We start from the raw sequence: 27242 nt of genomic DNA, 5'->3' as shown, positions 1-27242 counted from the left end.
TTAGTTAATAATTAAACAAAAGTGAAACAAGATCTCTAATCTGTGATTTCACCACCACATTAATCTACGTATTTAGAGATACAGTAGTTTGTATCTCATAGCAGTTTATAGCTTTACGGGTGAATAGATTTTAGTTTTTTCTCTTCCAAATTATTCTTAAATCCACAGTCACAAATTCTCTGCCGCACAGGCAGAGCAGCACCTGAATGGGCCCCTATCTGTCCCTCACAGACCTTGACAAGGTTATCCATCCATGCATCTCATCTCATCTAGACTATAGTAACTCCCTCTGTATTGGCCAAAGCAGCAGCTGCAGAGCTCAGAGCAAACTCCAAAATAAATGAGACAATAACCACAGCCTCTTTTCTCTGGCTGTAAGCTTTAGTTTTTGTCATTTTCATTTTTGTAAATTCATTATTTTATGCGTAATCCTAAATTGCTCTCTCCCTCGCTGCCTATTGTTGTAAATAAAAGATTTATTCAGACTTATTAATTTGCTTGAGTCCTGCTTTAATTGCCTTTTTTTGTGTTTTTTGCTTTTCTTGCTATTTTTTCTTCTAGTCATTGACTCTTCAAGTACTTTGTAACTTTGACACCTTGTATAAGTGTTACAGAAAGATTGCTCTTCATCTTTTTCATTAATTTAATTAATGTTACAGCCACAAGACATGTGTGCAGCAACATACAAGGACGCCACCCGAAGTTCAATGAACAAAAGTTTTGTTTATGTTCAACACAAAAACAAATATTACCAAAAAAATATATCACCAAATTATATGCAATGGACCATAGGACCCAGAACATTCCCCCGAAACTAACCCGACATAAACTTACCACTAAACTAACAAACAAAAATATGACTAACAAAACTCCAACCTCAAACCACAAAAGAAAACAAAAAATCAAAGAGCTGCTTGACGTGCAAGAGAAAGATCAAGAGGAGCACCTGAGGAGAAAACTAACGGGGGGGAACGTGTTGACAGTTAGGAACTGTTGACACATGCCAGCCATTAGTGTCATACCATTAAGTGAAGGGCATTTAGCAGCGCAGTCATTGATTTTTCATCATCAATCAATAAGGTTCTTTCATCGTTATATCATGTCAGTGGCTTTAAATTAATTTGTGACATAAATTTCAAGACATAGTGTACATGTTCAATGTGTTGGTCACTGATTACATGTCAGATGAGAAAATAGATCTGTGCTGGTCAAACATGTGTTCAATAAGTAAGAAAGCATCTCTTTTCATTAGATTACTCCCCATGTCTAATTTCAAGGCTCATCATCTGGTGTATCAGTGATGTTACCGCAATTTAGACTCAGTGAAAAGTAAACGGATCCTACACAGGCGCCACACAGAGATGCATCGCTCGAAGCAATGACTTCTTATTTTGTTCAAACCTATACACAAGGGACACTGAAAAAATAACAGAAATACCTTACTAATCTATAAGATCCAATCCTGTAACATTTGTGACACAGGGTCAACAAAGTTTAACATGATCACAGTCACAAAGTGAGTATTTGTTGAGGGACCATTTTACTGCATTGTGATGGAAGTCCTGCATTACTTGACCCTGTTATTCTTCACCTGTCCACCAGGTGACCTCAGAGACTGACACACTCTGCCAGTCACCCAACCCTGCTCCATGCATCTCAAGCATTACTCAAATCCGTATCATTACATCCATCCATCCATTATCTATACCTGGTCGCGGGGGGCTGGAGCCAATCCCAGCTGACACCGGGAGAGGGCTGGGTACAGTCTATCAGAGGGACGACATATAGAGATTCAGAGATTCACACTCTCGTTCACACCTATGGGCACTTGCTAATTATTGTGCATGTTTTTGGACTGTGGGATGCAAGGCAAGGCAAACGCAGGCACAGGGAGAACATGCCAACTCCACACAGAAAAGCCACAACCGGGGTTCGAACCTTCCCACTGCGAGGCAACAGCGCTAACCACTGCTCCAGCGTGCCGCCCCACCATGCGAACCCGGTTTACTTCTGTGTCTAACAGGGAGATGTGGGATGTAGATGACAGAGATTCCAAACTCAGAAGTACAATAGGAAGCTGATGTATTAGGTGTTTTTCTCACTGTTAGTAGGAACTGTGCGAATGATTGGATGTGAATCCAGCATGAGCAGACAGTTTCCAGTACACCAGTCATTTCCCCCCCTTCATTGACTCACTGCCTTTGCGTTCCAGCTGTCCTTGCCTGTTCCTATAGCCTGCCAACCTCTTTCCTGCTCCTCAAAACCAGCCTGTTTACTTTTACGCATGTCTGGACCATCTGTGACCCACATGACCTGCTGTTCACACACGTTTCTGAGCTGCAGACTTTCTCTTCTCCTCTCACGAGCCTGCAGCTTTCAGCGCATGATCTACATATTCATTGTTTCCTGGTATGGCTATAATGATGCACAACAAAGCAGTTAGTTTCCATGAGCAATGTAGTTTTCATGTAGTGTTTCTCTAATTCAAGTCCCAGTAGCTCATTGAAGTTATAGCCTATCATAGTGAATCATAAAGCTGTTGACTGTGATGTCCAGATTCCCATCCATTTTGTACTTTCACATAGTCAGTAGGGGTAAAAATCAATATATACTCAAGTTTCAGCATGATCGGTTTGTCTCGTTGTTCCATTTGCATAAAGTTGGTGCCACTGCAGGGTTTAGTCTTGAGTCACAGTAGGTAGAGTCAGGATGTTATTCTGAGGTCCCATTCACAATGTGGCTTCCTGTCGTACCTCCATTGAGTGTTTGAGTGTTCTGCCTGCCAGACTGCTGCAGAACTATACGTCTGTTATTTGCCTCAGTAAATTGTCTTCAATGCATCCTGTGTTTGTGTTCTCTCAGCTGATTCTTACCTGGATCTTTGAAAATCCTGTCTGCATTATGTAGTTCAACTTCCTCTTGTGTATAGTGCAGTGTTGCGTAGAAAGTGAAACAGAGCTGCTGGCCACACTTTAATTGCTCGTCGACTGTTTTGTTACATGACAGCCGGATAAAGTGACGGCAGAGAGTTGTGAGACATATATTATAACCTATCAGAAAATAATACGTGCTTAACTTAAAGACACAGCAGTGGCGGAATCTGAAGAAGAACGAGAAAAAAAAAAAAGATCAGTTTTCAAAAGTGATTGTACTTCAAAGTACCACATAAACATGCAGATGAATCTCTCCTCCTCTCTCTTTTTCTCTCTGTCTTTTTCTCTTCTGCTTTGTTATTGTCCCTTTTAGTATTCACAGGCTGATACGTTTCTTTCACAGAAGCAACAGAAGCTCCCCCAAGACACTCTTCGTCCAACATGTCTTTGACTGGCCTGCACACTATTTTATTAAAGCAACCTTCCCCTGCATTAAATATTCATTGGCTAGATAGAAGAAGTTTCCATTCCCATTGAAAAGGATGTGTCAGGTTTCAGCATTCGGCACCTTCAAACTCAAAACTTTATGCGAGTAAATTTTTCTCTGAAGAAATTTAGATAAATTTTTCTTTTGAAGGAATGACACAAATATTTCTAAGTGAGGTGTGCTCCACGAGCCATTTGTGGTGAAGCATTATTTATTTAATCTGTAAATGCAGTGAGAGTATCAAATGTGTGCACTTTAAAATTCATAAATGTTCAAATGATCAAAAGCTCAGGGCTTCAAATGATGAATCGCATGCTCGCTGCATCTGCTCTCAGCTTTGTTCAGTTTCAGTGTGTAAACAGAAGTGAGTGCCAGCCAAACATTGCTCAACAACTGTACTAACCTGGAACTTATAACGCAAATATTTTTACATGATAATTGCTGTATGAATTATCTGGATTTAAACATGTAAACAATGTACCGGCTGTATTATTTATGTTAGAGGTGTCAGGCTTTGTGTCTATAAGCTTTGTTCTTATTGCAACAATCAAGATTGGACTGGTGATTTCTTTAAAAAAAAAAAAACTGTGAAAGCAACAGTGCATGAGAAGATAGAAAATCAGTCACACTAAATCATTTTCTAACGTGGACCTTACTGATCGCAACTAATTGCAGTCTGGAACTACCAACATTTTCCTATGAATTTCATTTGGACTACCCATGAATTTCATTTTGGGCTGTGAGCAATGCACCGATCTCTCTAAATAAATTTGAGGGAAAATCAATATGTGATGCAGAACACCAGCGAGAACAGTCTTGAGGGTTTTTATTTGAAACCATGCCTTACTAATCTGCTTTTGCTGTTGTTTTTGAGTACTGTGTAGAGAGTGTGGACTAGTTAGAGCATGCTAATGCAATGTTGATTCAGGCTTAATAACAGCACTTCAATACATTTCAAGTCAACTGGTAAATGTTATTGTACATTGTGTACTGACAATATATTCAACTTTAAAGGTTCTGTAAATGAGATTTTAAACAATAATATATCAGCAAACAACTATTTTCTGTGTACAGTTGTAATGGAGTAATGGTGTTCCTGAGCAGCGAACCAAGTCAAAACCCTGTGTGTGTGTGTGTGTGTGTGTGTGTGTGTTGCAGTCAGAGTCTCTCCGTTCATTGTTCTGGTAGTGTGTGCATGTTAGTGCATGTGAGTCCCTCCAGTTAAACCAGTGATGCTCCCTATAAGTTAATTTACACACAAGGGCCGCACTCAAGATGGCACTGTGCAGTATGCAACGTTCATGTGAAAGCAACCTTCTAGAATTTCCTTTACCAAAGAAACCAGACAGAGACAAGACCAGAGCACAGCTGGACTGGCCACTGGGACTACTGGCTCAAATGTCGGTCGGCTGGTGGACCCTCAAAACATTCATCAAGTGTTTACTTGATGAATGTTGTTTTTATTTTACTTCAGATACACTTAGCTTAGCATAAAGACTGGAAAAAAGGAATAGTCCCTCACATAACTCCTCACTGCTGATTATTTGATGGGACGGTAAAGTAGGATCAGGCAAAAAGGAAGTTATATTTCAGAATAAGTTTATGAATGCAGATATGCAGTAAAGAATGGGCAGTGATGACTCACTGAGGCAATAGCCTGGAGGTGATTCAGGCAAATGCTGGTGGAGGGATGGTAATTTTGCATAAGTTTATTTTACATGCATGACCAGTGCAGCCCATGATGAGCTCAGTATCTCTGGCTGTGCACTTCTGCCCTGTGGATCTGCTGTGTGAAACTGAAATGCTGTGGGATATGACACCAGCCAAAAGAGCACTCATAACAGACAAAAATGAAATCCCCTGAACACCAGAATATTTGACCCGTTCACTGGTTGGAGCATTGTCTCAGCTGCAGCTTCTACAGGTAGTTTGTCCGACAGTAAGCTCCATAGGCTCCTTCTCACACAGCAGGAGAGGGGGTTAGTGAGCCAACTCTGCCATTTGGCTTGCACAGCAGTGGATCAGTCTGAGTCAGTATACATTATCATTATCAAGGTAACATTTATGTGGCACAGATCCAAACAAAAATATGAAAAGCAAATCGGGAAAAGTGACAGCTGTCAGACTTTCTTGAGCTCAGTTTATATTTATTTAGTCTACATCCCGTGTAAACTGCCTGTTGTATCAATTAGGCCGTTTAAAATAGTGGGGCATAGTAGAAAATGAAAAATGAAATAGATTTTATATTATATTCAATAAATTATTCCCACATTCACTTTCCTGCAGGACTGGCACAGGGTACATACAGCACAAAATGTAAGAAGCATGAATGAATGAAAAATGGAAAACACAGTGACACCAGCAACAGCATTGTAAAATAAATGATATGGGAATGATAGCTAAAATGCTCCATGGCTCAATTAAATCACTCATATATTTATGTAACTGGGTAAACCTTTTCTATTTTAAATTCCATTTGCTCTGAAACCTTCTCACTGTCTTCGTGTTTCATTCATATCAAACCACATGGGACCAAACTTTCCACTGAGTACCCAGAGCAGCTGGAAAGGCCCAACAGGAGGTGTTTATCTCTTCATCTAATAGTGGATGCTTGTATAGTTGTATTTTGTGCATTCTGTTTTTGTACTGTTTTTCCCCAGACAATGCTGCTCTGATACCTTTCATTTAAAAAAAGACCATACTCTACATAAGGAAACCAAAAATAATCTTGTCTAGTTTGATTACTGTATATAGGATACATTGTTTATTGGGTAAATACTACACGTTCTGGCAGAGGCTAATACTAAATACAGTGTGCGCAAATGAAAATCATATGTTAATCTGCACATTTGTACAGTTTGCATAGCTCCATCGCAATGTGTAAGCTTAAACTGTTTAGGCTGTGCCAATGGTTGCCCTTGACAATTGGAGCATTTTGTGGTTTGATTACGGATTGTAGGAGCTTTGCTTGCTTATGGGGCCTTTCTGAATGATTCATGTGCAAAACGATTCTTTGTGTACATGCACTAATTTGGAATGACTGTGGTATTTCTGGTATTGGTGAAAAATGTTGTCTATCAGGCTATAAAGGGCAAATTAAATGTGCAATGGATGGTATTGACCTGGTATTAAATTCAGTAGCTAGATGACATATTGCTCTTGGGTCACGATCTGGGAGAAATCTCAAGTCTCCAGTTAATTTACAGGTTTAGATTGTCATTCTGAGTTTTTGCCCTTGGTTTTATTGTTATTGTATTGTCAGTCCACAGAGCCTCTTCTCTTTGTGTTTTCATATCATTCTTTTTTCTTTTTTCTTTTTTTTGCTTTATCTCTTTGTATTTATCACATATTAAAGTGCAGACTATGAGCTCAGTGTTGTTCCAGACATACTAATTCTTAAAGTCTTTCCAACAAAGTATTTTAATGGCAACTTGTTAAAATAGGAATTTCAATAGAGTTGGGTCTGCTTAACTGAACAGTTGAATCAGACTGACCTCTTGTGGATAAAACTTAAAATTATAATGTGTGAGTGTGGGGAAATACACAATACATTAAATACTGCAGTGATACTGAACAAACAACAAACAACGCACACCTTCTGATGATAGTCTGACACCACTGACTTACACTGTAGGTTAAATTGTATGCATAATGCCACAACATCAACCGTTACCATTATACTGCCATTGTAAACAAAGCCGCTCCTCTGAAGCTGTTTACAACATTAGAAAAAGCCAGGTTCAACTGGGGAGGCCCGGGGTGTAATGGTACAACTGCCCGTCCAGGAGAGCATAACCAGAAACACACTTAACTTCAGCCGGATGAACATATAAACATATTACATGTTACACGAACTATGTGTACAGAGCAGAAGCAGTTACTTCTGACCGCTGCTCTACCAACCTCCTGGACAGATTTGCTTTTGTGTCAATAGTATTACAGTTTAATAGAAATGTTTTTGTTTTGTTTCTTTCTTGCCAGACTGACATATTTTTTACCACTTGCTGTACTTGCTGCACGGACTAAGCATTTTACTCCTCTAACCACACTAACCCATTAAAAAGTCATGCTACTCAGCCCACAAAACCAAACCTGCAGAACCTTATTTTAAATTCCAGTAGAAATTCCAAAACCAAAATCTAAAATAAGAATTAAATAATAACATAATCATTTTTCACTAGAATGTTTCCATGTGATGCAATGGTGCAGCCATAAAAGAAAATCATAACCTGAATTGAATATTTCATGCATTTGAGGACGTCAGCCACACACAAATTGGAACAAGGTGTAAGGGATTATAATATAGAGTACATGTGCAAAAGTTTTAGGCACTTAAAGTCAAGTGAGGATGCGTTCAAAAATAATGCCATGAAGTCCAGTTGAACAAAAAAATTGCTAAATCAAATCAATATTTGGTGTGACCACCCTTTGCCTTTAAAACGGCACCCAGCTGTTCCCCAGCTTCAGTGTCTTCTGTCTCTTCATGTAATCCCACCTCGACCTGATGATGCTGAGATCAGGAGTCTGTGGGGGCCAAATCTGTTGCAGGACTCCTTGTTGTTCTTGTTGCTGGAGATAGCGCTTTATGAATCTGACTGTATGTTTGAGGTCGTTGTCCTGCTGCAGAAATAATGTGGGACTGATGAGAAAGAACAAAAAGCACCAAAGTTGGTGCAGCAGAACCAGAGATTTTGTTGCTTTTGTTCCATGCATTAGTCTTCTCAATCAAAACCTGCCGCCTACATTACCCACAATGCAACTAGATAGATCAGTTGGGTGTTATGCTAGTGGCAGCTAATATAGCCTTGAGCCGTTAGCCTCCAGCAGAGATGAGGAGCAGATGACAGAGGTCTGGTAAGCTCACTTCTATCTAACTCCTCACCATCAGATTTTTTTCATTTTCAAACTTGTAGTCTTCAGACTCGACCGACGCTGACCCAAGTGACATCATTTGAGGACATTAATCAGACTTCCAGCACCTTCTTCTGGAACCACAGAAGGCTTTTTACAACTTTTTTCACATCTCCAGTAACACTCCCCAAGATCTGTAAACAGACTTTCATGTGTAAAATTGGTGGAGTTTCCCTTTTCTATGAAAAAGTACATTAAGTACATTAAAGAGTTAATCAAAGATTATTATATTGGTAATTATCATGTTGTCTTTGAAGATTATTGTGATGATTATGATAATTATGAAGAAACTGGCCCTCTCCTGGCAGGCTCTTTCTTTGTCATCTGTGGAGTCAATGTTCTGTCTGTACAACAGTGAAGAGGTACTGACTACAAACTTGACACCACCACCACCTGTGCCTGGTAATCAGATGGACATTGCAAAAGTATGTGATAGATAGATGTGAGTGTGGCTATCCATATGAAATGACACTGACAGAACTGGCATATCCCTGCAAACCCGTTTCATGGATGAATAAAACATTTAGTTTGGCAAAGAAACTGTTGAGTAAGTCCAAAAAGACTTGGATGCACAGACATGTGAATGATTTACTGCTCCACTGGAGTCTACCCCCTTCGTAAGCAATCATTTCTATCCAAATGGCATGATTTAGATATGTATTCTATGTGTTTGTTTGGTTTCACATGGGCAAAGGTGGGATGATGTCGACAATCTAAATATATTCTATTTCGTTACATGATATCTGCAAGCGAGGTGACCTCATTTCATGACAAAAGTAACTCCATTTATAGATTTCAGGGAAAGCATTACATGGACTTGGTGTCCTTCCATACCTTTAAACATACAATACAGAGGCCAGAGAAATGAATCTGTCGCTCATTGAGAAAACATACCTCACACATTAAGTTCAATCAAATTAAACTGGATTGTATTTACTTTCCAAATTACTGTAATGAATATATATAGAACAGAACACAACAGGTACAACAAAACATTAAATTAATAGAAAGTATAGCGATCTGAAAATCTCTGAAAACTCTTTGAGAACCTTAATATGTATATAGGCAGCCTATTTACAGCCAATATACTTATATATAGTTCAAAGAGATGAGTCATTTTTATGTGCATTACTTTCTTTGTGACATGGGGGTGACCCAAGTTAATGATTTGCGTGCAATTCTTCCCATCAATCCCTGTCAAGTCCTCTTGCACACCAGCGGCATACCATTACTGAGATGGCTCACATTGTGACCGCATGAGGTAATGAGAGCTACTCGGTTGAGTATACTACACGTGTACAAAAAATCTAGCTCAGTTGAAACCACAGGTGGTGCCGAGTGCTTTTTACGTGCATGATGGAGAGGGCTGATAAAGACACAGGTCAGCATCAGCAATATGGCCCTACATGTACTCTGCCCTTCTGTTTCTCCCAGAGGGGGGCTAGCCTGAGCCAGGTATACTGGCCCGTTATAATAACCTTGCTCTCTTACATGGAGTTCTGTGGAAGACCAGTGATGTTTACAATACACAAGGCAATCTCACATAATTCAATAGTTGGTCTGACACTGAATAAAGCTATTGATAAATAACTTGAAAGTGTGAATAATTGCTAGAGGACACTGTAAATACATAGCACGTTGTGCCAGGAACCTTAATGACAGAAAGATATAGGTCCTTCTGTGGCACTTATTCCTTCTGTCATGGCATAGCCATTCCTTTGCCACATTTAGAAAATGTCTTTCATGGTTACCTAATGCACCTTGTGACACGGTGACAAGGTTATCCACAACCCATACGTCATGCAACTGCAATGTTACACATTTAAAAAGAGTAAGTTAACTGTATGTTTGTTGAAACATTTTTTTTTCAACCTTTTCTTTCTGATATTGCGTGTGAAACTACAGATGGGTGTGCTGTGGAAATCCACACACCATGCAGCTGATTTCTATGAGAAGACAAAATACAGATACATTTAAACATGGCTCCATTTTTTGTTATTTAAGGCAACAGAAATGGTCAAATAGACATTCATTTCAGTGATGTGTTAGTTTAATTAAAATGTGAAGACCAGATACCTGTGACAGCTCCACAGCTGACAGGTGCTACTGCGGGACTTTGTCAACAACAGCAAATTTGGAAAGTGTAAGAGAAGTCTCAGATCTGTAATTGAAATTCAGTCAAAGAGCAGGTGTCATCTCCTGACTCTATGAACATCCTGCACTAAATAGTAGTGGCTATCCCTTCTGAGATCCTGTCTGGGTGAGAGCAACTATTAATCAGCAATGGACTGGTCTCTCTGCTTCATTCCCTTAGGACTGGCCCACTTGCACCTCTTCATGACCTTTAGATGCTTGCATGAGGTGAACCATAAAATAAATTGCATTGCCAATAAACTAAGTGTGACAGTCATTGCCATTTCAAAGAGTATATGTTTTCACTGCGGCCCCAATGCATGAGACATATCCAATTAGAGATATTCCGACCAATAAGGAGTTCTGTTGAACATAGTGTTTCATAAGATATGCGTAAGCGTCACAACCAAACTCTCATTATTCAGGATGAAGGGTGGAAATGGAACATGTTCAAAAACAGTGCGACGAACAGGGCACTTTGCAGAGGTGTTGAAAGATGAGTTAGTAGTGAGTGGTGGTGGAGGTGGTGTCATGCAGATGCCTGTCCCCATCAATGCATTGGAAAAGTGACATCAACATCAACAGTGAAAATGGCTCATTGATGACCAGGGGAGGGCTACGCTGTATATAAAAGGGAGAACCGTCCTCGCACGAAAAGACTGATCAACAAGTTTGACTTCTTTGCCTCACTGATACAGTACTGTATCAACAAAACTTGCCATACTTTTTCCTGGATATAAGGACAAAAAATCTGGTAAGAAAGGCATGACAGTGAATCATTATTTGAATTTATCTTTGTACAATTGGATTTGGAGTAAAATTCAAAATAAATGAATAAATAAATTATATAATTAAATTATACATTTTCTAACCACTGTTGCATTTAATTTGTTTCAGTTACTCAACATGTTTTCATTGAGGTACTTGGAAACGTTGGTTCTTATAATCTTCCTCCTCAGTTTACATACAGAGGCGAAACCACTGAGGTAAATTCTGTTTTTAGCTTGTGTCTTCACTTTGGGAAATATAATTTTTGGAGTGAAAATATGTGATTTTTAATGGCTAATTATAATAGATAAGTCACTGATGATGGAGTTCTTCCTTGAGTTAACAGTATTTTGTATTTCTACAGAAAGAGAACAATCAGTGAGGTACAGCTTATGCACAATGTTCGGGAACACAAACAAGTGGGAGAAAGACAGGACTGGCTTCAGGAAAAGTTAAGAGACATCATTGTTGCCAGTGCCAAACCACAACATGGACATTCAGGGAATATTAAAAGTCTTTTTCCAAACTATGGTCTTGGATCAAACATGTGGAAAAGCTGAGTCGAACTTATTTGCTATCCTGAATCCTATCAAACAGAAGCCACTTTTTTTTTATGTTTTTTTCTTTTTTATTATTTATATATTTATTTATTTAGTTAGTTTATTTATTTATTTCAATTTGTATTCATTATTTCAGTCATGTTTTGTTATGTTATTTTCTTTGATTTTTTTTTAAATGTATTCCTTGTATGTTAAATATTTAATTTATTTTTCATTTGTGTTTACATTCTTTTGCAATGTCTAGCAATATGATTTCAACTATTAAAGTCAATATCTCAGGCCATCATATGGAAGAAAAAGTAGGCCTTCATACATAAGTTTTTTTATTTATTCATTTATTTTTGCTTAAGTTAAATATTACCTCTTGCTCTGACTATAGGTGTCAAAATTCATCATTTAAAATATATTTTGTTTACTGTATATTGTAATGTACAAATAAGGACCAACTAAACAGCCAGTCTTACTGTATGTATTGTTTCACTTGCACATCATAGGCATCCTTTCATTTAATGGCTTGTGGGAATAATGTGTTTGTATTCTAGTTTTTATTGGCATGATCTTTTTTGCTTGTATTTTTTTCAGATTGATGCCTTATCTTTGTCTGAACTCCCTCACCTCACTCTTTGCTGAATCTCACCATTGTACATCCCTAGCACTGTAACCTGTTCACCACTTTGTATTCCTGTTGTTTTCCTTTATGAGTTAGAACCTACAAAAAAAAACATCAACTGAGATGTTGATTGAGTCTAAACTTTCTGTGTTCAGACACCTTCAATTTTTTCACATTTTATTATGTTTTTTTTTTTTGCTAATTTATTAAAAAGAAAAAACTGAAATATCACATTGACATATTCAGCATTCAGCATTCAGCATTTGGCATTCAGTATTCAGTATTCAGAATTCAGTTCAATTTGGCCAGGCGCCCAGGATAGAGTCCTAGTTATTCCAAAGTTCTTCCATTTAAGAATTATGGAGGCCGCTGTGCTCTTGGGAACCTTCAATGCAACAGAATTTTTTTTAGCCTTTTGTAACCTTCCCCAGATGTGTGCCTCTATGCAATCCTCTCTCTGAGCTCCTCAGGCACTTCCTTCCACCTCATGGCTTGGTTTTTGACTTGTTCTTTAAAAGTACTCAATACAGAGAAATGGTCCCAGTGAGCACTATACTATATCACATATATCATATTATATATTATATGATACAATTATTATAATGCATTAATGTGTAAGCAGCATTTCACTCTTAAAAATCTTCACATTTTTGTACAAAAAATCTGAATTTTAAAGTCAGTAAGTAGCTGTAACTATCAAATAGAAGTACATGAAATTTGTATCAAAATACTTCAAAATAATAATAAAATAAAAATAAAATACAAAAGTAAGATCATACAGAGAGATTATACCACTGTGAGTTTATGTCATGCACATTCTGAGCCACCACTAGATTTATTTTTGGCTTGTTCCCACAATAATATTTTGGCAAGATGTTGCTTGATTTAATTATAGGTTGTTATACTTGCTTTGATATCTGTATTACCATAATGTGTCCCTGAGATTTTATAATTTTCTCATGTCTGAAGAGAGGAATTTTATTTATAGTTTGACTTGAATCTCTTCACAAGGAATAAGAACATTAGAACTGCTGAATCTTGTAGCAAAGAGACTTTCAACTTTATTCATTTGTAACAACTTGTTTACTTTAATGTGAATAGTTTGTCCAGCTTATCCTTTTCATTAGTGTATGTTTTGGTTTTTTCATGGCAATTAATATCTGTTAATGCATTATAATATATAATATATATCATTTTTATTATATTATTATATTTGTGTTATTTTTTATGATTTTATTTCCCTGTGCGTTTATATATTATATACTTTTGTATGTGGATACATTTTTAATAAAGTGAGCAAAACAAAACAAAAAAAAACAAAACAAAAAAATGCACATGCAACATATCGCGAGACCTGCCCGAGTCTCCAACTCAATTATTAGGAAAAAAGTAAGAACTGTCCACTAGCAGGTGGAAACAAGTTAGTCACCTTTAAAATATTTTTATTTTAAAATCCAGTTAACTTTTCAGACAAAGTTTTATTTAATTAGAAAGTTTAGCAGTAGTTCCAATTTAAATCTTTGACTGCGTCATCACGTCAGGCCGTTAACGGTCGTCACGTTGGACGTCAGCTGGGTGAGTGTTTTGAAAGGAGATGGCTGGTTAGCTGCTGAGCGATTGGGATTACACTTCAACGGAAATTGTAGCCAGCTAGGTAGCTATGTTTAATATTTTTGTCGTATCTGCCTAGAACATGACAGCCTTTATGTCAATACTGTTGGGATAACTCCACCAGCTACGCAGCTGTCTCAGAATATTATGTTAATAGCATTGCAAAGTACTACTAGCAGTGCCAGCTAATGTTAGCTTGCTACGTATGCTAACACAGCGCACTAGCTAACCTGATCGTAGGCTGACTCAGTCCGACAGCAACGATGTCAAGACTTTGTTCTGAGATGTGAGGCCCCTTTGTAGCCATTTAAGCATCACAAGTTGACAGCACACGTGAACTCAGTTAGAAAATATTTTGTTAGCAGCCCGTGGTTTGCCAGGGGTTGATCAGGGGATCCAACTGACTTGTTGATTTCGCCATTAACCAGATTATGAACGGTGAAAGATCCAGACCGGACTCCCCTCTGTACGGGTGATGGCAGCACGTCTGCAGTCATATGACAGCAACTCCAGTGACACCGAAAACTGGGAACGAAAAGCGACAAGCCGACCCCGCAAACTCTGCAAGCATTCGAGGTGAGCCAGCTGAAAATCTGTCATGCAAGCAATGTAATGTCAGGCACTGTGATGCTGGGCTATAGATTAGTCTCATGTTTGTTACTTAGAAATTTGAATTTATATTCTAGGATAAAGGTAAAAAAAAAAACTATGACTATATCTTTGTTTAATGGTATTATTTGTAAATCTATTGAAGTTCCTTGAATGAGCAGAGATTATCATGTGGTTATTTTATCTCTGTATTTTGGTTGCAACTGTTCATCATTGATTACTTTGCCAATTATTCTGCTGTCAGTCCAGTAGTTGTGTGATCTGTAAAACATTACAAAACACAGATATTTAGTTAACTACAATGTGAAACTGAAAAAAGTGGGAAATCCTCACATTGTGTTAGCTGGAACCATCAAATATTTGGTGGTTTGCCCTAAAATGGACATAAACAATTCAACAATTATCAATATTGCTGATTATATTTATTTTCCATGCAGAAAACTGATCAGGAATATGGGAATCAATAAAAAAAATCAGACTGATAAGCAGAATCGATAATGGCATTGGTATCATTGGTATCATTGATAACATCAAGGTTAGCTTTGGTTATGGAAGGTGTTTCTTTCCACTCTCCACTGTTAAATAATGTAAACCCTAATCCATAATCAAATTTATAGCATAGGCTCTTTCATCCTGCCCTGTGAGGTTCCTGTCCTCTAGCATTAGAATTTTTGTTTGTTTGTTTTTCCTGCTTAAGGAACAACAGAACCGCAGATAGGATGACAGAATAGAGAAGACGGGAAGAGTCGAGACTTGTGTATTTGATCTCAGGCCAAGGGGGTATGCACCTGTGATTTTTCCCGTGGTCTGTGGGTGGGTTTGCACCGCCTACACATTATTACCCTGAAGCTGTTCCTATCACCCATACTTTTTTATCCCATTTATGGAATTAGCATGTAAACTGATGCTTTTTCTGTCTGAAAGTGGATTTGGTGTGTCAGAGATTAGTCTTAAAGGAAGAGTCAAGTAGCGACCTTATGTCTTCTGATGCTTTTGCAATCTTTTTGTTCTTGAATCCACTTCCTTTTATAACAGTCCTTACAAGGTTTATTTAAATCACACAAATAGTTTGTCAACATTCAGGCTTCTCTGATTTTGTGTCAGATTAGACATCAAAGTTGAGAATGTGGTAGCTTAGAGAATGTGGTAGCTCTGATTTACATACATTTTTAAGGAATCTTATCTAAGCCTGTATACTAGTACTAATGTTTTACACACCCCTAACTGTTGAGCATTAGTGTGTGTAAACAAATGACTGAAGATAAACAGTGTGACTGGGTGCCTGCGTGTCATAATAACTTTACAATTATAAAATAAAAGTATCGTCTGGCCTTGAGGAATAGAGAAGAAAGTTAACTATGCTTTTGTTTTGGAAACCAGCAGTCAGGCCCGAGCATCTCGAGTGGAGGCAGAACAGAGGAAGATGAGCCTACATGGTGCCAGTGGGGGCTGTGACCGTTCACGTGACCGCCGCCGCTCCAGCGATCGCTCCAGGGATTCCTCACACGAGAGAGAAGGCCAGCTCACCCCCTGCATTCGAAACGTCACTTCACCCACCCGCCAACACAACAGTGGTGAGTATGCATGGAAAGAATAGAGGGCTTATATGGATGTCATGTTAGAGGTCTGCAGCTCTTGGCAGCTACTGTTGAGAACAGCTGACTGCATTTATCACCTCACAGCTCAGACATGGTTTATATCTCTCCTGTTTTTGGCTGTGAATGGATCAAGTCAGCACTAATCCACCTGTTTGTGTTTAGACCAAGACAACTTGTAGTTTGACAGTTTGGATACGAGGCAAATGTTTTGAGTGGGGCCCTTTCCAGTTTCGTTGTTTTAGAGCTGACATTAGTAGCCATGGACTATTACTCAAATGGATTCCTAAGATGGTACCAATGTTTCTCATGAATACAAGCTGCAAAACAACCAAAGATGTTTGTGAATACTCACTTGTTACTGATGGGATTTCCAAAGTTAAAAGGAAAAACTGCAGTGTCTGAGTCATGCCTGTGCCTGAGTGTCTGTCTGTCTGTGTGTAGACCGTGAACGAGATGGTGGCCCATCATCGAGGCCCAGTAGTCCACGACCTCAGAGAGTCTCTCCCAGCGGCTCCAGCAGCAGTGGGGTGGTAAGCAGTCGCAACAGCAGCTTGTCCAGTACTGAAGGCACCTTCAAAAGCTTGGGAGTTGGAGAAATGGTTTTTGTCTATGAGAATCCCAAGGAGGGAGGAGCAAGTGCCACTGTCGGGAACCGAAACATTAGGACCTCAGAAAGAGTGACTCTGATTGTTGACAACACACGCTTTGTAGTCGATCCTTCCATCTTCACAGCACAACCCAATACCATGTTGGGCAGGTACGATACACTTTCATCATCAAAATTCTTTGTCCTTACTCATTATAGCAGTTATTGCACAGTTATTGAACGTATTTTACTAATCACTAATGTAAAAATTAAATCTATGTTTACATAAGTATTATGGAAATTTTGGATTTCTTGTTTCTGTGATGCATAAAACAAACCAGTGCTTCTTTATTTCAGAATGTTTGGATCTGGAAGAGAACATAATTTCACACGGCCCAACGAGAAGGGGGAGTATGAGGTGGCCGAGGGCATCAGCTCAACGGTTTTCCGAGCTATTCTGGTCAGTCTTTGTCTTTATTAACATTACTGTAGGCTAAAGAATTTAAACTCCTCTTAGTATTATGAAATAAAATTTAACAACAGGACAAACCATAACTTCAAAAATGTCCATAATGTTAAATCAACAACCCTTTGAAGGTAGCTTCAACAAAGAACAACCATTATAAACTTCATAAATGCAGGATTTATAGGGATGTTGAATGTATGTTGATTACATTACAGTTTGCTAGCTATACAGCATAAACTGGCAACTAAGTGTATACTTTTGAAATATTACTAGACTAAATATAGGGAAATAAGGTTTACTTTGTGATAGAACAAAAAAGTGGGCTTTTGGTGACTGCTCTGGAACTGCTATGATTTAGATGAGGTCACTTTGTGCTGTCAAATTCCTCTGAAGTTTGTCTTGCATCACAAACCAACTCTCTCTCACATACATAAAGTAATTAATGAGTAAAGTTTAACCTGTGGATCTCAATTTTCGCTGTGCCAACAGTCTACAGAGTTGTATTTATGGTTTTATATGAAAGCTTTGACCTTTGGGGTAGGCCCTTGATTCTTTCATGTATATTTAATGTTACGGGTTAATGGAATAACAGTGTTTGAAATTACAGCCTTTGTTGTGATTTCTTTCTAATTGACAGGATTACTACAAATCTGGGATAATCCGTTGTCCTGATGGAATCTCCATCCCTGAGTTACGGGAGGCGTGTGACTATCTGTGTATCTCTTTCGACTACAGCACCATCAAATGCAGAGACCTTAGTGAGTATATCCTCAGGGGTGCAGAAGCTGGTAGTGTTACACATTCAACATTCCCACGAAACATGATATAGATCGTCTCAGTTCGCATAAATTTTCTGCTGTGTTTTAGTGAGTGCTAGTGTTGTATATAGTTTTGAGTGTCATGTCTGTGGAAGAAGAGTGCCTGGAACTGTTATGGCTGCTGTGTCTGGACATGGTTCAGACTGCATATGTTCAACAGTACTTTAGTGGGATGTTAGGACTACTTATTAGAGTCGGGTAGATTTCCTGTTTTGCCGGTCCAGTCCAGTGTAGGGATCTTTAACCGGTGCAAGTTTTTGTGAACTGGCTGAACCATACTTGCTAGTTTATCAACAAGATCAAGAACTGCAGCAAACTAGCAAACTAAAAAGTACCCTTCATCGGCATTGTATTGCATTATTAATGAGAAATATGAAAACGTGATTAACGTTATATTATGTTTGTTTATAAACAAACTACCGGAGCCACTTGTGGCTGACGAGCTGTGCACAATTTTCTACGGAGCTGAAGCCTGCAGCTTGAAGGAGGTCAAATTTCAGTATTGGTTGCTGGTAAACCAACCTAGACATGCATTATCACCACCAAGTGGACTGGAATAGCTGCACTCCCATTCAGGGGTTCCCTGTCTCATTATGTTCCATTTGAGTCTGTTGTGTGACACCTAGTGGTAAAATTCGGTAGTCCGGTCCGATGTTTGGCTTAATATCAAACAGGTTCGAAACATTTTCCATCACAAATGTTGCTGAAATGGAGTCAAGGCTACTATTTTTGTTAACTCTAGCACGTTTCATTTCCTGAAACACCCTGTCAGAGTAGATATCTATTGAACCTCAGGCTTTTTATTTATTTACCTCTATGACAGTTGACAGTTTAAAACCAATTAAGGCAACATCAATCTTCAAGTCAATGAAACGGAAAATTCAAGATGTTGTACTTGTTGTACATGTTAGCATGTTGGGGAAAGACAAAGGCTGCTAGTAACTGAAGTTATGGCAGATGGCCTACTTGCATTACCTGTGCCAGTGTTTTTATTTATTATTTTTTTAGGCTTTAATGCAATGCATGATGGACAATTCTGAGTGCTGGCATAATGTGGCTTAAATCTTCTAACCAGTGTTCTCAATGTCTTTTGTTATCAGGTGCCCTCATGCATGAGTTGTCTAATGATGGAGCTCGACGACAGTTTGAGTTTTACCTAGAGGAAATGGTACTGCCTTTAATGGTGGCCAGTGCTCAGAGTGGAGAGAGGGAATGTCACATTGTTGTCCTCACTGACGATGATGTGGTGGACTGGGATGAAGAATATCCACCACAGATGGGAGAAGAGTATTCACAGAGTGAGTACACATTAATACAGAATACAGACTCCCATATCTCAGCAGATACAGAACACCAATACATGATAAACAAGGTTGTTTTTGTCCTTCTCTTTGCAGTCATCTACAGCACAAAACTGTACAGATTTTTCAAATATATTGAGAACCGTGATGTTGCCAAATCAGTTTTAAAGGACAGAGGATTAAAGAAAATAAGACTGGGCATTGAAGGTAAGTGGAACTTTTCAGTAATGAAGAATGATGTTTTGTCAGAAAAGTTGACTTTTGGAAAAATCCATATCATTCAGACAAGTCATCGTTTGAAGTATTGACACCAAAATAAGCCAAAGGTTTCACTAATAGCAAGTACGAGCAGAATACTACACTGAATGTAGTAGTTATTTTGGATGCTTGGCTTTTATCAAACAGCTGTTGTCCAGAAAACAGAGAAAACAAAAGTATACCACAGACCTGTCTGTTTGTTTGTTTACGGCTTGGGAAGGCAGAGAAAACCGTTAACATACATTAAAAAACATATCATTAGAACGTATCGCTAAGAATAGTATCTGCCAAGCTGCGAAATGACATGTTAACTTAATTATTTGAAATCCATTTTTCATGATGTAATTCATTTTAGCATGTAAGGGATGCTGTATTATATAATAGCCTGTAGTAGTCAAAGCAACTGTAAGCATGGAACAAAATACATCCTATTTCACAATACAAAATTAGGTTGATATGAAATGCTTCTGCCTTGTTTGTTTGATCACTTCACCTACCAGTTGATGTGGTCTTGACCTATGACTGGGGGGGGGGGGGGTGTTATATTCTCTCTGAAAAAACCTGTTACCATAAACTGAGCTAATGGTTTTGTCCTGTCTGCGGCATTGATAGGTTACCCTACATACAAAGAGAAGGTCAAGAAAAGACCAGGAGGTCGTCCAGAGGTCATTTATAACTACGTCCAGAGGCCCTTCATCCGCATGTCCTGGGAAAAGGAAGAGGGTAAAAGCCGCCATGTGGACTTCCAGTGTGTTAAATCCAAGTCCATCACAAACCTGGCGGCAGCAGCAGCAGACATCCCCCAGGACCAGCTGGTGGTGATGCACCCTGGCCCCCAAGTGGATGAACTGGATATCCTACCTAATCAACCACCTAGTGGGAATCACTACAGCAACAACTACAGCAATGAGCCTGACCCTGATGCACCTTCACCTGCTGTGTGAGGACATACTAGTCCTCTTTCAATGCCTCTGCTCCTCTCCTCCTCCTCTAGACCTATTCCCAGCATGCTGCAGCATGGAGCGCCAGGGGCACCATAACCATATTGCCTTGACACCTCCTTTGCAGCCTTAGAGCCTCAAGAACCTGGTTGACTGTAGAAGAAGAAACATGAGGGATATAAGGTGAAAGGAAGAGTTCACTATTATTTTCATTTTGTTTTTTACTTGACCAAAGGAATTTATTTTTCTGTTTGAAAAAAAAAATCAGTAAAACACTTAGGCTATTATTATTAACATTATTATTTACAGTGTTGTTGTACCTTCATTTGATGAGTTTGGCTGAGCACAGTGGTGTCACTGTTTTCTCACAGGTTTTATTTTACTGATAATTTTGATTTTGATTGTCTTGGGTGGCCTAACTACTAAATGTGCTTCGGGGGGGAAGAATACAAGACTCGCTAATGTGACTTTCTGGTCATGGAGAAAATCAGTTATCACCACTTATAGTGTCATGATCTCCAGTTGAATTCCTCTCAGATGTCTTTGAATCTTGTAATGGGTAATGTAGTCATTGGCTGGATCTGAAATGTGATGTTATGCTCCTCCCGCGGCCAAGATATTAAGCAGAGCACAGGCTATTGTGGTCAGAATCTTTTTGTGCAAAGCTTGAAATTGTTGTTTAAAAATAAAACAAAATCATGAAATAAAGACATCAAAATAAATTTTTTTTGTATATTTGATCCATGATTGATCCATGACAGTGTTCATAAGAGCCACACATAGAACATAATGAATTTGAGATGGGTTGGGCCTTGTCGCTGAAGACCCGCAGTGGCCAAACATCTGCCTATGGTCAACTGTACAGAGATTTGTTTAGTTATTCAATGTATTCATCTTAAAGGTTCCCCTGACAACTCACACCCTTCTAGCCTGATACAAAGAAAAAGTGTGAAATGAAGCATATGAACCACATCTATAACTGACAATTATCTCCTAAAACTGTTTCTTGTGTGTGCTTTCAGTATCCATGTGCCACTACGGAAGTAATAATTAAAGTACAGAATCATGCCAAACAGAGCTCACATTTTTAAACGAAATAAAATAAACACCATTGGCTTGACTTGAAACTAAGGGTTATATCCTTTATTCAGTTTTTACCAAGCAATTACCAATAATCAGTTCAGATGGATTGAATGCTAAAAATGCAGAAAGACAACATTAAAATTAAGATTGTTTACAGGCAAATAACTAGTTAAATGTAGAGGGTCCTCACAAGATCCTGTTTTATTAAGTGTGAATGGGTATTTATCTTTTAAGCTTCTCAAACAAATAACATTTTTTTTTCAAAATGAATGCCTTGTACCAATACCTTTCTGGTTAGTTCCCAAGTAAGGGTGTAGCAAAAGACACCAGGAGGGGGTTGAACCGTACGAACGGATATGAAGATTGTTAGTGAATTTGAATAGTTTGGTTCTCATATTGACAGACAAACTTGTCTTACAAAGACAGGGGATTATAAGGACTGTATAATATTCACTGAGTTACGCTGTGTGCTACAGCTTGAGCCCTGTTTTCTTTTAGCCTATATCTGTTTACATTTTGAAAAACTTAAGTAAGCCAAAGTCACAAGTTTATGTTTGCTCTGCACCATTGGGTGTTCTGACAGCTATCAATGAATTACTTTGATAATGAAGAAAATGCAAAAACCTGATGCAAGTTCTGGAGTTAAAAGGAGTTTCTTTTTTCTCTGATTTCTAAGCAGGTCTATGGATTTTTATTTGTGATGAGATAATAATATCCTGGGAAATGTAAACCACACTGAATCTAAATCTGTATTATTTCTGTGTTCAGATTTCACTGAGTTGGAAAGAAATTGTGGTAATATGGTGCTAAGTGACTTTACAGCAGTCTACCTTCATTGCAACTGCTGCAGTTTTTGATCTTGTTGGTAATCAGCAAAACTAAAATAACTAACTTCCAATTGTTGTCCAATTGTCCCTTTCACCTCACTCTGTATCTTTGGCTCAAGTCTCCCTCGCCGAACCTCTCTTACAGTTGGACAACCTCTGGAATAGAGTCAGACTTGTCGAAGGTAAAAACCGCTCTAACTGTAGTTTACAAAAAGGAGCCCAAACTGTAACCCACCCTAATCATTTTTTAATTATCCAAATAAAGAAAAAGTAGAAACCTAGCCAATCTGGCAACCCTGCTGTCAAGTGTTTGCCACTCGGAAGTGATCAGGTGACAGGGGAAGCTGATGCACAGACCTGGATAAAAGCAACATACAGTGGGGGAACTGGGAATGTCTCTCTGATGACGCCCTTGTCCACAAGCTCCTCAAATTTCATCTCTTGAGCAGTTTTTCCTGCTTTCGTAGAGAGGTTCAGCCCATGAAGTCCAAATAGGCCCAGTGAAAACATCTGTTGCCGACATGACCGCTCGGAGTTGTGGACAAGTTCATCTGTCCCTCTCAAAGCAGCAACCCAAGAACACCAACGAGGACAATGGGTGATGGAAGCTGTCAAGCCGAAGAAGGAGCCTTCACCTTTCAGTGGTCAGTTTTGTTTTCTCTCTCTGTTCTGAGTTTGTCATGGTCAGCTGGCCACCTAATATATGAATATGTTGCATTACCCTCCTTACCTGGCACCTATTCTGACTTCTCTGGCTTTTTTCCCCCAAAAACAATGTCTCGATCATTGGGCTGAAGATATTTTGCACAACCTTCTCTTAGGCCTGAAATAAAGTGGTCTATTTGTCTATTTCTTGTACTATATGTTTCAGAAAAGTTCTTGTAGTCCTATTTTATCTTAAATAAAAAAGTATGATACAATATGGTTATTGTCAAAAAGTAAAGAAAGTCAATTTATGAAAGTAAATCAATATATCACTCCTCATTCACACATTAATTATACAGTATCTTAACTTTTAAGGTTCTGTAAAGATTGTATACAATAAAATAGCAAGCTATTTTCCATGTAAAGACATAATTGTGTAAAGGCATCTTGGGCAGAGAACTAAGTATGTTGTAATCTTGTTCTTTGTTTTCATTTCAGGGACAGTTACACATGCATGTTAGTGCACGTGAGTCCCTTCTACTAAAAGTTGGTCCTCCCCACATTTAAACAGACAGGGACCAGGGAGCCAGCATTTAAGATGGCTCAGGACAGTAAGCAGCACTCAGGTGAAAGGGACCCTCCAGAATTACCTTCACTGATGAAACCACTTTTTGTTCAAAAAGGCCTCAGTCAAAGAAAGGGATAAGACCAGACTTGGCGGACTTGCCATGGGGCCCACTGGCTCAAATCTTGGTCCACATGAGAACCATCAAATCACCCAAAAAGTTTTTACGGCTCTGTCAGTGTAGTTTGTGCGGCCGGACCCATGTATAAGTCCATGGTTGAACTTTTTTTTACGAGTCCGATAATGGAGTTAAGTCTGTCTTTACTTAGATGGAAAGTGCTGTGAGCTGCTAAAGGCTCCAGCTTGACTCGGAAACTGGCGCTTCTTCTCCTTCAAGGGTAAGTAACATGATGGCTGCATGATGTTACGTCTGTTTTTGATCGGCTACAGTAGTCATAATAACATTAGTTAACTTGCTGCTATTGATATTATGAATTTGTTCGGCGAATGTTGCTATTGCTAGCTAGCTTACGGCAAGCATTGCCGTGCTAGCAAGGGCTAATGGTTGTATCCGCGTGGTGTTGTTGTTGTTGGCTCTTGTACTCAGGGTAATTTTCCTCAGTTGTGCTTCTTGTGGGTGTTGTGGTGCTTTCACTGGGTTCCTTTAAAACAATGAATTGAAATGCTCTGTTGTTTTAGTGAGAAGCTTTGGGCGACTGATTATATTCTTGTGGAGACCCACAACAGCAGTTTGACTCCACATGCACTGTTATGCAATCTGGACCTAGGGCTGGATCTAGTACACCTGTATTCATTCAAAGTCAATTAATAATGAGGGCACTGAGAATAGACATCTCAGAACCACCTCTGTCAATCTGCTGTTACTTTAGTGATTCTGTCAACAAGAGCAAAATTAATACACTGAGCAAATGTGCAGCACTGATGGTTAAAATGTAAATAAACCATTTTAACTAACCAGTCTGCAGCCAGTATAGGTATTTAAATTGGCATTAGAAAATCTGTATTTAAGGCAGGAATGTTGGTTCATGAGCCTGCATTTATCTATACACTAGTATGAGTGACTCTTCCAGTATCTGTTGACAGCTGCTTTATACTGTGTGAAAGCTCCAGTTCATTAAATACCTGCAGGTGTCTGAAAGCAGCAACACAGGTTGATAAATCTGCAACCAGGGATTTGAGAGCTGCCACGTCAGAACACAGTGTTTACCTTCATTATGTTAGATGCATACAACACTAGGCTGCAACAAAGTAGCTCCATACAATACATCATACTGGTCTGTTATGACTCTATTCTGGTGTTTAAATGGAAGATATTAGATTACAGCTCCTCATCAATTCTGTGCGTCATTGCCTCCTTTTCGACTTTATTTTTAACAAAAGCAGCATTTCACGTTTAATCTTGAAATGCATTATGGTGCAAAGCTGTAGTGTCACATTTTACAGTGTGACAATTAATGGCATGATATGCAGTAGAAATTAGACAAATAGAGTCAGGTTTATGTGGTCTTATAAAGACCAGATTTCAGGTACTGTTCAATACCATCCAGACAACAATGTAATTTCCTGCAGAAGCTTCATTCCATTTGTTGGGCTGTTATCATTCGTCACTGTGATTGGCTCAGCTGTTTCAGAGTGATTCGATCAGTGATGCGACCTCTAAGAGTGAATTTATTAATCACCACACCCTCTGATTTATATCGTACCTCTTGCACTTTATGCTGCTGCACCAACATGAACCAAAACAGCAGGTGCAGATGGAGACACCTACACAGTTAACGCAATAAAGATGTTCTCTGTGCTTGTTGTTGTTGTTGTTGTTACTCCTTCATGGTTAAAATAGGATCCTGAAAGTGATGTATTATCTGATGTCCAATACCAATTTATTAAAACATTTCTGAAATCTTAAAAATGTTCATCGAGACATGATTTGTTATCCTTAAAAAATTTGTTAGATGGTGGTTACCTCATGATCTCCAATAATTAGTAGCACCACCAGCAGGTCAAACTTTTCATTAATCCTGTTGTTTATCTCAAAACTTACCTCATGGATTGGAAAAAAAATGTTGGTACAGATATCTATGGTTCCCAGACAATGTATCCTGTTTGTGATGCTCTTACCTTTTTCTCTGTGGTGTGACTATGAGATTGACTTTTTTGACTTTAATGAAATATGTGGACAACTATTGGATGGTTTACTGTGAAATTTGGTGCACACATCCATGGTCCAGAGAGGATACATTTTAATAACTTGGATAGCAACCAATGCTTAATGAAAAAAAGGTACCCCATAAAATTTTAAACTAGAAACAGTAAAAAAAAAAGATGTCATAATACAGGGTGCTACAACATGATATTATATTATAAGCTATAGAAAAGGACAGTGACTACAAGCAATGTACTCCACCTCTTTGGTCCCGGGGTTCATAAAACTGAACCAGCAGCTTCTTAGTGTGATGAATGAGCCTTCTTTTTGTTTTTAACTTGTAGCAGTTTGTATTGATCTTTTCTTTCATCTGCAGCACTTACATCAGACGGAGACAGGGGGGGACAAGTGCTGATAATGGATGAACTGTTCACAGGTAAGATTAACTGCAGCACCATTTTCACCCATTTTGCTTCATTCTGCTACAGAAATTGCAACAAACCACTGTAATGCCACCAAAGCAGATCAGACTGCCACAAACTAAGCAGCATAATTATTGTCATGGACAGAAATCCTTGGCTTTAGTTTTGCATTGTCCCTTCTGTAAGATACATACCTCGTCTGTGACATTCTTCTAAATGAGCAATGCCATCGTCATGAAAGTATTCACAAAATGATGTTCCCAGCAGCTCTTGAGGTAATTAAGCGAAGCCAAAATGGCAGTGGCTCTTAAGTACTAAATGAGCATATTTACTTTGATTGTTATTATCTTTTGATATATTTTAGTGTAATTGGATTATTCATGGATTGAAAAAATGAAATCTAAGCATTCCTATTTAAGACATGATTGATAAAAGTGCACATGAACTTTAAATTCAAGTTTATTCAATTGTATTGATATCGACTATAGACAGACTTTGTGGTAAAAGTTCTCACCTTTTGATCTACAAATACAAACTTCTCGTCAATATTATGAGGTGAAACAAACTCCATGGGCCGAACTTTGACATGATTCTGCACTGGCTGAGAAACAGTATGGGAATGCGACAGACCAACAGACAGCTTAGGTTACGTCCATCACTGTCCAGATCCATCTCATTTGGGGACCAGCTTTTTAATGGTGCAGAAACCCTTACAATAAGCCATGAATAAAGGAAAGTGGTCAGATGTATTCTAAAATGATAAGTATTATTAATGTGTGAGCATCAGATTTGATTAATCAGCAGTAAACAATGTACTGGTCAAAGGGATGCTGCAGGCACTAAGTAAGGGAACAGTCAGAGTCCAGACCTTAACCCAACAGAGATGCTGTGTAATGAGCTGGGAGAGCCGCTCGCAACAGACATTTTAAGATTATGGCTGAGCTGAAGCAGTTCCTTAGGAGGAATGGTAAAAAATTCTTCTACACAAGACTGTGCAGGTCTGATC

The 27242-nt window shown here is 38.6% G+C and overlaps 1 protein-coding gene and 1 long non-coding RNA gene across 7 annotated transcripts in view; both read left to right on the top strand.

Annotated features, from left to right (window-relative positions):
• Positions 1 to 13907: 13907 nt before the first annotated feature.
• btbd10b (BTB (POZ) domain containing 10b) lies at positions 13908 to 21252 on the top strand. Of its 6 annotated transcripts, none has more exons than XM_056381847.1 (9): positions 13908 to 13996; positions 14382 to 14529; positions 15946 to 16136; positions 16602 to 16917; positions 17104 to 17206; positions 17850 to 17970; positions 19131 to 19328; positions 19428 to 19538; positions 20202 to 21252. In XM_056381847.1, the coding sequence occupies exons 2-9, from the start codon at positions 14429 to 14431 to the stop codon at positions 20531 to 20533; spliced, it is 1473 nt and encodes a 490-aa protein (XP_056237822.1). In that variant the 5' UTR covers positions 13908 to 13996; positions 14382 to 14428; the 3' UTR covers positions 20534 to 21252. The 6 variants fall into 6 exon arrangements, with proteins under 6 accessions (XP_056237822.1, XP_056237814.1, XP_056237846.1 ...); XM_056381839.1 differs by having other exon boundaries at positions 15943 to 16136; XM_056381871.1 differs by lacking the exon at positions 13908 to 13996 and adding an exon at positions 15260 to 15342 and having other exon boundaries at positions 14391 to 14529.
• Positions 21253 to 23717: 2465 nt separating this feature from the next.
• LOC130166090 (uncharacterized) overlaps positions 23718 to 27242 on the top strand; it is a 36887-nt gene continuing 33362 nt past the window's right edge. The window contains exons 1-2 of the long non-coding RNA XR_008827101.1: positions 23718 to 24048; positions 26191 to 26250. This is a non-coding gene — a long non-coding RNA (uncharacterized LOC130166090). The remainder of the gene's footprint in view (positions 24049 to 26190; positions 26251 to 27242) is intronic.

This window comes from Seriola aureovittata, chromosome 1, assembly GCF_021018895.1.
Source record: "Seriola aureovittata isolate HTS-2021-v1 ecotype China chromosome 1, ASM2101889v1, whole genome shotgun sequence".
NCBI classification, from domain to species: domain Eukaryota; kingdom Metazoa; phylum Chordata; class Actinopteri; order Carangiformes; family Carangidae; genus Seriola; species Seriola aureovittata.
Note: the sequence above shows the minus strand (reverse complement) of the source record. Positions and strands in the feature narration are given on the sequence as shown.